Below are 12,014 nucleotides of genomic sequence, written 5' to 3'. Positions count from 1 at the left end.
GAAAGCGACATTCAGAGTGTATGTTGTGATGCCGTTGCTTCCAGCGTTCGAAGGAAGTTTTGGAACTCAGGAGGGAGCTGCTCTTCAGGCTGTAACTCACTGGAACTACATCTCCATTTCAAGGTTTTATATTCTATTTTAACAGCAAATGAATTTAAAAATCCAACGTTACCGATTTTTGTTTATAAATACATGGACCGATTGAAAAAAAAAGTGTCTAACTTTGGAAGCATGAGATATAAATAGTAGAGAGTTCAGTACTTATTGCTACCTAAAGCCTCATCAATCACAACAAAAATTGTTGCTTTTGTAGAAAAAATTCTTACAGAAATCTCTTGATGAAAGTACTTGAGATTTAACGAATGTTCTGTGGACAAGAACTATGTGTGTCCATTGGTGTTATTCTAATTTTTTTAACAACCCATTCTGTATAACAACACTATTCATGGCTTTGGACTGGATATTGTAACGAAAGAGACATTGACCAAAGCTTGAACACACACACTGTGTTTTATACTATAATGTGTTTCAGTTTCTATATAGTGTCTGATGAAGGATATGTTAGAAATCCGAAACCGTTACACATTATAGCTTAAAATACAGTGCGCGTTGAAGCTTTGGTCAATGTTTCTTTTGTTACAATATATATATATATATATATGAGAGAGAGAGAGAGAGAGAGTAGATGGACAGATATAACTCTCTTATGAAACAAACCGTACAAGGTAGACAAAAGTAAATTTTTTACTGGATACCGTACCTAAGTGACTAGTGCGGACCTACACAGCATCCTAATACAAAGTAGTGTGACGAAATTAAGTAGCACTGCGAATACCTTGGATACGTATTATCCAAGATATATGGTTATCAAAAAGTATTGGAAAGACCTTAATCCAACAATGGATTGACAATTGTTGATAATGGTATGTGTGCGTTTCAAACATAAATAACCCTCAACACTACACTCATGTGAACCCAGTTCTCATTCTTGATATCTGCGCTTATACCTTGTTCTGAGAAATCATATATTTAACCCTGTAGCTGTAAGAATTTCTAAAATCAAAGATAGTTAAACTAAAAATTACTGTTTCTGGGTATAATTGAGTAAATTTTACTGTTATGTCTGGGATAACAAACGGCTCTGCGAACTCGAAATATTTTAACAACCGATTCTAGCGAACGGCTGAATAGCACCACTGGATTTAACCTGTTGAACAAGGCAACAGAACAAATGACAGAGACCGTCCAGGAAGACCAATGTAAATATGCACTATCAATGCACTATCGCTTTTTCAATAGTTTTAAAAATGCGTAAATTACTATATAAAAAAAACAAACAAACATATGTAGTGATTTATTTGATTCAGAAATATTTACATTTGATTTTTGACAAACTCATCAATAGCAAACGCACTTCTGTTTTGGAATCAGGAAGTACTAAAAGGATTCATTTATTATTTCAGAGGAAGTGGGTCAGTGATAGGAAAACTTCTGGAAGAAGGAGTTAAAAATCCTGAAAATTACATATCATTCTATGGTCTTCGAACTCACGACTACCTGAAAGGAGACTTGGTAGGTTGAATATTCTTCTGTTCTATTTTCATTTGTATTATTACTTGTTTATACTTATTATAATTCTGTAAATTTATTATGTTTCTAAATTGATTTATTAACCAAATTAAGATTGTGATTCAGTTGAATCGGTTATATTAAAAAGGGATATGTGCAATGTATTTTGAATGGAACATATCCCCTTTCTAACAATGACTGATTCAATTGCTTATGGCTGATAGAAAGAAGACAATAGCATCTATTATAAATTGTTGCTAGAAAGTATTTAGTGAGGAACTTGTTTCACAAATACTTTTTGAAATAGTTATTCGACCAACTTAGTATTTCAATACTTAAGGCAAGGCTTCCACCTATATGGAAAGATGAAGGAAAATAATATACTTTGTCTTACGATGTGTATTGGGGGAGGCTCATAATATTCTCAGTGATCAGCATTGCGCTTAAGCTTCCGTCATGGCTTAGAGTAAGTCTTCACCTCGGTGAACGGCCTGCACATTATCATCTGACTGCCAACTCCGTGATGTGAAGGAACAAAATGGGTAGTTCAACTTATTTTTTTATTTGTTCATTAGTGTAGTCTATTCGCACGTAAAACAAGTAACAATTAAATGTTTCTTGTATGTTCGAGTGCTTCGGTTTTGTTCCTAATTAATTTGATTATCTTAATGTGTCTACTCGAAGGTAACTGAGCTGATCTACGTCCATTCAAAGCTGCTGATTGTTGATGATAACTTAGTCATCTGTGGCTCTGCCAACATCAATGACAGAAGCATGCTTGGAACGAGGGACTCTGAGGTTGCTGTGATTATTAAGGTAAGACACAGTATGCGCAATGTTAATTTTTACTGGTTCTAGGACTATTTTTCAAATGATATACTCTCATTAATTTGGTAGGGCTACTATACTCCGAAATGACTAAATACGGACACACTTCCACATTGTTAATTCTATATAAAATGTCTTGCTTTCTTTACCCTGCTGATTTTCTGAAATGTTATAATAAGCACAATAATACGAAGTGTGCATAGACTTAACCATTTAAACACCGTGTGCGTGGGTTTTCTCGGGGTTCTCCCGTTTCCTCCCACTTTCTTCATTCCACCATTTCATTCATCTCTCATCATCACCGTCTCCTTTAGCCTAACCGGCATAACCGTGGGACGTAAAACTCAAAAATTTCATTTCATTTTTATTTTAACCATTTAAATATTTAAATATGCAAGTGTTTAAAAAGCAATATTACAGTATGTTCGGAAAATGTATGGGAACGGAATTCTTTACTCTCAAAATATGAATGTCTGCATAAATATTGACGTATGGTAACCATAGTTAAGGTATGAAGTATATTTTTAACTTCGAGAAACAAACCTTTTGGGTTATAAGGTTCCGATGCCTATTTTTGCTAAAGGTTCTTAAAAACATTTTAAACATGAGAAGTGTATTACCTGTAGTAAATTTTACTTCTACTAAACTTGAATAAATGTAGCATTGTCAGCCCAAATAATTGTATATGGAAAAGAAAATTATTTGATGTAAGAATGCAATATACTCGCTTGGTGTAGTAGTAAGAAGGATTATACGCGTATGTATATAGAGTATACAATTAAGAAATGCAAATGCTAGTACATAAAGAACAAGGGGATGGCAAAGTAAGTGCAATATGGAAAGAAATTTAACAGTTATTATGATTACTTAATGAAGTAAATTGACACATTGATATTTCATATTTAGCAATGATTTATCTCTAAATATATCTTCTACCCTCTTTTAAAAACTACCAAATGGTAATTTTTCGACGTCTGTTCTTTATCTTCTTCGGTAGCTTGGAAATTTCTCCTGTAAACTTATCTGAGTTAACCTCTCCTGAGTTAATCAGTGACATGTTTCACTTGTTTCACCATCTAAATTGCACAGATGAAGAATGTAGTTTCGTACTTAGAACCGTAGGTTGCAAAATTATTCTTCCTAATTCTATAAAATTACTTTAGCTTGTTATACATAATTAAAAAAGGTAATGCGCACTTCTTTACATTCTTCTGCACCTCGAGTGTAACAATCACGTAATGTTTGAACATATGTGCTTTTATTTAAAGTAACTTTAACAAATTTAATACGTTACGAAACTAAGCAATTCTTATTTCCGTGTATAAAGTTAAAATAATAATAATAATAATAATAATAATAATAATAATAATAATAATAATAATAATAATAATAATAATAATAATAATAATAATAATAAACGAGTGTTAAAGAAATCGTGATTAAAAACGAAATTTTCAATTTCTCGAGATCATTTGAAAGTTGAACTAAAGAATCATCTTAGGTCTAAATAATGTAGGTAAAGAATGTTTGTTTAAGAAAATTGTTTCTGTTGCCACAATTGATTATTAGCTGTAATTTTTGTGTGATAAGGAAAACAAGCCGTTAAATAGAAATCAATCAGACGAATGTTGAAACTATTTATTTGTTATATTAATTGAAACAACATTTTAATAAATCGCATGTTGTTACTATTATTGTATTGGTTCTCTTACTATGGTTATTGGTTATTTCTTATTGGTCATTTTACTCTTACTATGTGGTAGATTGTTAAAAAAACTATTATAGGTAATGATTTCCTCATAATTGCATCACTAATGAATTGTTCGAATATAACTGTTATATTTACATTAGGTTGGGGGATTGGATTTGAGTTTAGATTACTTTCTAGCAGTAAGGTTATGTGAGACGTGGACCTACTGCTTAACTCTGCGTTAGGCATGTACGTTTGTGTTGCATAATTAGGCGCGTGGGTGACAATTGTGCAACCTACCCATTCAAACATATCTAAAATAAGTAAAATTATCTTTATATAATGATTCCTTCATTTATTTGATAAAATTTTAATTACAGGTTATAGTTTTGGTTGTACACAGTGTTCTACTTTATATGACGAACTTCTTTTTTTTTTTCATGACTACTAGACTGATTCTAAGCATGTTACACAAATGTCTTTGAGATGCTTTCTACACATTCCTCCCGTACATGTTAAGCACCACTTTCTTGTAGTTTTGTCTTTTCCTCTTCTATAAGCATGGCAATGTCCTTTGGAGCCTGATGGCTTCTCAAGATGACCATTCTCTTTTCCTCAACACCAAGTAACAGTCTGACTCGGCCCTTCTTCCTAATTTCAACTGGAATTGAGAAATACAGCATAGGCGTTGTATCTGAGGTTTAATCATTTCCCAGAGGATATTCTTAAAAAAAAAAAAAAAAAAAAAATCCTTCGTGACAATTAAGGTGAACTGGTATTAAATTTTAGGATGCATTTGCATTAATTGCACATATCTTTAGAAGATCAAAAACTATCACCATGGGTCATCTTGCTCTGATTCAGTGTTGTGGTCACTTGCACTCATGTGATAAACTTCATAATCACTTTCATCAGAAACAGAACATACCTTCGACTCCTCCTACTTGTTACGTATATAGGCGTGCGGTTGACAATTGTCACCCAAATACCCTGCTGCAGAGAGAATTTATTTCTTACAAACTGTAGATGGGAAACAGAAATGTACTACCAGGCCCGTATCCAGGGGGGTCTAGGGGGACCGCCCCCCTAAATTTTTGCTGGCCCCCTAAAAGTTTTACAGTAGGCTTGCAATAGAACTATCATATGGTTGGATCGGGCCCCCTAACTTCAGCCGGCTCCCCCTACATTTTTGGGCTGGCTACGGGCCTGTGTACTACTGCCGCCACAACTCAGAATACCAACATACAGTGTTGCAAGTTCGAGACAAAAATCACTGTGGTTAACATGGGATCCGAACCACATGAGCTTCCACCGGAAATCGAACCCATTGTTTTGCGCTATATTTGTTCTAAGCATTACATTTTTAGAATTGATGAATTGTATGTTGTTTTGTAGAAACGTAAATGTAAAATAACCTTCAAAATGATAAATCATTCAATCTCATATTTCGATTGGTCTGGGTTGTGAGCTTAAGATAATTATATGAATTTACGGTAATAATTATGTGAAGGAATTATTTAACAATGTTAATTACTTTGTGTTTGAAGGATTGTGAGTTTGAAGAGAGTACAATGAATGGGAAGTCATATCCTAGTGGAAAGTTTGCTGGTTCGTTCCGGAGGCATCTCTTCAAAGAGCATCTTGGCCTTCTCAAAGGAGGAGATATAGATGTTGGCGATCCAGTTTCAGACTATTTTTACAACGAAGTATGGAAAACAATTGCTGAAAACAACACAAGGATTTACAATGAGGTACATTTGTGACTTAACTATTCTTAATGATTACATAATACATTTATTTATTTTAATATTTAATAATGCTTGCTAGTTTCAAAATGTAATATAATCAGTTGATCGAGAGGTCTTGTATCATAGCTATAGTGAATACAGCACCAGATGGTACACGGACATCAAAATACAAGCTATTTACGTTGTTTTCTTGAGCAACGTTCAGTTAATAGACAGAGGAAGTCAACTTATACTTCAATTATTATTAGATCGTTATCAGAGCTTAGGAAACAGGAAACAATCCACGAAGCGTTGGAACGGTACAGGCTATTTTCTGGTCATATACTTTTACAAGTTAAAAGTTTTTTTTAATTTTTATTATTAGTAAAAAGTTGAACATCAATAGACATCAAGAACGTAAAAGATACTGTAAGTGTTTTTGCGTACTAAAAGACAATGTGAAATAATTTTCAAAGTAACTTTGTCGAGTTTATAGGAGAAAACAACGAATTTTATTTATATCAAATAAAATGATCTATACTCAACTTAAGCTCGGACCGAGATTCATCCGCTAACTTTTCCCTTCATTTCCATTCGTTTTTACTTTTAAATTGGTACGCTACAAAACAATTATTAATGGCATTACTTAGTGATAAAGGAGAAATAAGTCTGCTCCTAAAGATTTGAAATCTCAATTGCAATTATGAAGTACAAATTCAATCTCTGGAATGTCTATTAAAGAGAAGAAAAATAAATAAAGACTTTTAATTGCATTTCATGAGTACTTTTGATTTCAATGTCTCTAATATTCATTATCGTTAACATTATTGTTGAATACCCATTTATATGATAACCATACTATTCTTTTAAATATAGTAAATGCATATGTTTCAACTATATTCAACTTGTTTGGCTAATAATCTACCTTAAATGAATTATATTATTTTCTTTATTTGAAGGTTTTTCATTGTATACCTTCGGATGACATCAAGACATTTGATAACCTTCATAATTTACAGAAAGGCTTACATCGTAGTGATCGGACTGCAGCTGAAGATCTCCTTAAAATCATCAGGGTAAGATTGTGTTTGGAAATTTTCCTTTGATTTATTCATACAAAATTTTCTTTGAATTTATCAATATATAATAATAGAGAACGTATTTTGTTGAAAAATTAAAAAGATCAGGTATGTGTAGGATGTTCCAAAAGTCTAGAGTTTTATAAAACATGTTGACTGACCCTTGTTATCCTACACTTCATGCTGTTTCTCATTAATACTGTGGTAACAATGGTAGGATCAAACTGTTGACAATCACAATGTAATATAATTAACATAATGTAGTGAAATTCGTCTGACCGAAAAGTTCGCAATCTAACGAAATTAAAACACGACTAAAATGACTCCTGTTCTGTTAGGGTTTATTGGGTTTCAGTCGGTGTTACTTAAGAATAATCGGACAAAGTATTGAAAGATTGAATGACAAATGAATAACGTTACTATATTATGTTTATAATATGGATGAAGTTGTTGATGTTGCGATTAGAGCCACAAGTGGCTGATGTGATTATAGGGAACATGAGCCATAAGTGAATGAAATTAAAGTATTAATTACTGTGTTAATTGTAGAAGATTGAGAGAGTTGTAGATTTATATAATACAACAAATAAGCTTGTAGAAAATTTTTTCTCACTGAACCTTAGTGGTTACAAAGGGTATGTACACGTACTCAGTGATATATACAGAGATATTAAACCGAGAAGAGGTTTTATACTCATTAGAAGTCTCTAGTTATGTGAGACAGCTAATTAGTAACACGGCATTTTAGGAAACCATAAATAACCTTTTCAGCTTTAAAGAAATCATAATCCAACATGTTCAAAACACAGAGATTTGGTGGTGATTGCCGTTTCGGCTTGATACTTGAATTACTCTACAGATTTTGAGTGTCAAAGTGTTTCCAAAGATAACAAGCAAGTAGTATTAAATCTGGAATTGACACGGTGACCTGTCTAGCACTTTTGAAACTGTAGTCAAGGTAGTTTTGCACAATACTGGTGTAATCATCCGATGCACTGTCGTATTTGAGGAGAGATGAAAACAAATAAGTTCATTATGATTTCAGAACTTGTTGCGCTCGTGTTAGTACTTGTGTTAGTGTATGATGGGACTGAAGTGCCCAAATTTTGGTGAGCATTAACCGAAGTATATAAAGAGAATAGGGAATTGATGTATTATAATTTAAGTGTCAAGTTAGTAGAATAATTAAAATTACAACAGAACATTATGTGTATAATAGATACCATTTTAAATATTTTCACTCACAAGAATTTTGATTTTTTAAACATCTAGAATAGCCCAGTCTATGAGGCTCAAAAGTAATCTGTGAGTACCGAATTTGCTTTAATTTTTTAGATTCTCAATGTTCATGTTTAAACTGTAAGTTGCAAGAAATATTTTCTAGTGTCAACCAATTTCATATCATAGAACACTAACGTATTCGGAAACTTTCCAAATAAAATTGGAAGTATGAAAAATCTATTCTATTTGAAATCGTTATCTAATAATTATAATTATGTACATGTACCACTTTATAAATGTAATAATTAGATAGTTTTCGAGATGGTTTTCTGACGACACAACACATTCAGCGGATTGAGTTATATAACCAACTAGCTGAACCCGCGCTCTCTACAGAACGCACATTCATATATGAGCATGAATCTCCTTGTCGTTCCTCACAACATCTGCACATGCAGTGGTTGGTGCTATTCTAATCTTTCTATTCTAATCTAACAACCGGTTCTGTATATATATGGATAGGTAGATAGATATGATTCTTTTAGGAAACAAATCTTACAAGGTAGACAAAACCATTTTTTCACTGGATACCAAAGCAACAAATAGCGACATATACAGCATTCTAATACAAAGCGATGTGACGAAATTATATTGCACTGCGAATATTGAAAACGAATTGTCCAAGAGAGATGGTTTTCAAAAAGTATTGGAAAAACCATCCAGCAATGGATCGGTAATTAACAATAATGGTAGGTATGTGTTTCAAATATAAATAACCCACATTTCATCACTCATATAACCCCAGTTCTCATTCTTGATATATTAGGAATAAACGCTTATACCTTATTCTGAGAGATCATATGTTTAACCCTATAGCTATAAGAATTTCTAAAAGCAAATATAAAATTAAAATTTACCCTTCCCCTCCCCGCCAGTAATTTTCTAATATGTACAGAGCAAAGCAAGATTCTTTAAATAGGTCATTTGTTTTTGACTTGGTATAATTAACGGTTCTGCGAACTCAAAATATTTTAACAACCAGTTTTAGCTAACCGGTGCGAACCGGCTGAATAGCACCACTGTGGACATGTCCCTTTACAGACACAAGTGAAAAACGTCTTCATAAAAATCGGCAAGGGGTATCATAAAGGGAAGATTTTTTTCGATTACTTTTTCAGTATCTTGCATCGTTTACAAGATTTGTGAATACTTCCGGTTGTAGTTTCTAATTCATGTATGTTCAGTGTTTTCTTTCTTCTTGTATGCAGCATGTAATAAGCAAATACATTACACACACAATTAATTATAATGTCAGTGATATATGGTGTTCATTGGGCAAAACACTCCAAACAATTAAAATTCATCTTAGACTGGAGAAATAGTTATCCTTTGGTTTTCATTATCATTTGGCCACGAAAGAATTGTCTGAGAGATATATAACTTCTATGTATAACTATGTTGGAATGTATAACTCGTAGGATATGACGCTTTACTTTTCAAAATTTCAACACTTCAATACTCCCAATGTATTCCTAAAACTGTAATAAAGAAATAACGACCATTTTTAAATATTTAATTAAAACTGAATATTCTACAGAAAAATTGCAATCGATCAGTAAAAACGGCATCTTTCTAAAGCCTATAGTTCCCGAGAACTCACTGCCGAAAGGTTTGGCCACAAACATATAAACTCTTTTTGACCACAAACATATAAACGTAGCATTTTAACATATAGATAACAATTTTGTTGGAACTGTATATCCTCACAAATTATTCTTTCTTGGTAACGAAGCTTCTATTGCTAGTATATTTTATATTTCTTCCACTTTTTAAATTCTTTTACCGTTTTACCCAACATTAGAAAACATCGAAATCTTGCATTCTATCAGACAATCCTGGACATTTATGTGATGTAGAAATAGTTTCTCTTAATAATTATATGCAGATATGTTAATATAATCTATTAGAATTATTTAAGCCATTTGAAATAAATATAATTTCAGGGACATCTAGTGAACCTTCCGCTGCACTTTCTAGAAGAAGAAAATTTGGAAGAGGCTGTCCGTGGAACAGTAACCGCTCTAATGCCAAGCACTCTTTGGACTTGATTATTTTCATACATATAAATTCAGTGAAGGATCTCCTGATACAAAAAAGACCAAAGTTATTTGATGGAAATTGTTATAGTCTTGAAGCTATGTGAATAGATTTTATTTTGATTTTGAGTTTAGCTTCCCTTTTAACACCGAGGCTATATGAGACGTGGACCTACAGCTTAATGTGGAACCGAATCACATAAGCTCCCGCTGGGAATCGAACCCAGGTCTTCCATGTCAAAGGCGTGTATGCTACCGCTTAGCCACGAATGAGCTCACTATGTGAATAGAAGGAATAATAGGATATAAGGGAGTGACATCAATGTAGACTATGAAACAGAAACTGAACTACTTTCATGATGCTGGTAGACATTGAAGCTCTATCAAATGTGGGCTGTTAGATCATCTTTAGACAAGAGAAGTTATCTAATAAATGTAATATTCAAAACAAATTTCGAAAACAAATATATTGAAATACCTGCCGCAAACTTAGTATTCATATATGTAATGACACATCCAGTGAGCGCCCATTACGTCAATCGATTTATATGGCATGTTACTAGGTAAGAATATTGTTTTATGAGCAACAATTGTGTTTCCGTGTGTACTCATTAGAAATTATGAAATGGATACCTTTGTTTATCATCCACAATGTATATATTTAGTGAATATGCCGAAATGGAACTCATCAACTTGTGATAATTTCTATGTATGATATGAATATACCAGTGAACCACTGATATTGTAACAAGTTTGATAGAATATTAACCAGTGGACACTCTTTGTTTGAAAATCCAATTTCTTTTTACAACTACACTCACAAATTATGTGAAAGGAAATCCAGCTGGTGGTATTAGGGCTCGTAATAGGATCAAGTAACCATTTTGTATTTATATTCTGCCCTGTAAGTCCATATTGTTCTGATTTCGAAATTATGAGTACCTCGTGTATGCATAAGACGAAAACTAAATGCAAATATTACTTTTGAATATCTGGAAGAGAACACAAACCTACTATTTTATGTCATATCAAACGGACTATCTAGCCTCTTAAAGTAACGATATCTTTCGATATAGTAGATAATGATGGGATGAGATATATTTAAAATTTATTTCAACTGTAACACCCAAGACTCTTCTAACAACATACAACAACGATGTAGAAGTACAAACTACACGCAGTTTTAAATTTTCGATACAATCCATATCCTCAGCGAACATTAAGTTATTTTCATAAGTTATTAATATAATGGATAATGACAACAGAACTACCAAACATTACGTTTGAGAAACCCGCGACTAATTCAAGTAAAACTTAATTTCTGCACCATTCGTCTTTACAGTTCTTACTAAAACTTTTGAGTTTGGACAGAGCAAACTCCACCTGTTGCGTATTGTTTAACTCTATGCATCAAACACTAATTTTTATGATGTAGATCAATTAATAATAATAATAATAATAATAATAATAATAATAATAATAATAATAATAATAATAATAATAATAATAATAATAATAATAATAAAGAACAAACTTTTACGACATTGCATACTGCGGGGTACTTATGATAAACTTCCTTTATTAAACATATGATATAAAATAAATTCAATTTTAGGGAAATTAACCTTTTTTACATTTCTCAATATTGACTATCAAAAGCTGTTTACAATTATTGCATCAAATGGATTTTTTAAAAAATTTAAAGAAGAAACACATATAACATTCTTATGTACTCTCACTGTATGGTGTGATCAAGCTCTATAGTAACTTAATGACAACTCAGTCTTCTATTTCATTTATATGG

The 12,014-nt window shown here is 32.4% G+C and overlaps 1 protein-coding gene across 1 annotated transcript; it reads left to right on the top strand.

Moving 5' to 3' along the window:
- On the top strand, positions 1–11,643 carry LOC145665860 (phospholipase D1-like). Its single transcript, XM_081732974.1, has 6 exons — positions 1–123; positions 1,464–1,572; positions 2,254–2,385; positions 5,635–5,838; positions 6,774–6,890; positions 10,118–11,643. Exons 1-6 carry the CDS (start codon positions 29–31, stop codon positions 10,220–10,222), a joined length of 762 nt encoding a protein of 253 aa, XP_081589100.1. The 5' UTR covers positions 1–28; the 3' UTR covers positions 10,223–11,643.
- The last annotated feature ends 371 nt before the right edge of the window (positions 11,644–12,014 follow it).

This window comes from Thermobia domestica, chromosome 12 (assembly GCF_964235325.1).
Source record: "Thermobia domestica chromosome 12, izTheDome1.hap1.1, whole genome shotgun sequence".
NCBI classification, from domain to species: domain Eukaryota; kingdom Metazoa; phylum Arthropoda; class Insecta; order Zygentoma; family Lepismatidae; genus Thermobia; species Thermobia domestica.
This window is presented reverse-complemented; position numbering and strand designations above follow the sequence as displayed.

What these genes read in the sequence shown, in the direction of transcription:
- LOC145665860 (XM_081732974.1), top strand. Translation starts at nt 29, where the DNA reads ATGCCGTTGCTTCCAGCGTTCGAAGGAAGTTTTGGAACTCAGGAGGGA. An exon ending in AACTACATCTCCATTTCAAG is followed by an intron (nt 124 to 1,463) that starts GTTTTATATTCT and finishes TTATTATTTCAG; the next exon opens with AGGAAGTGGGTCAGTGATAG. An exon ending in ACACAAGGATTTACAATGAG is followed by an intron (nt 5,839 to 6,773) that starts GTACATTTGTGA and finishes CTTTATTTGAAG; the next exon opens with GTTTTTCATTGTATACCTTC.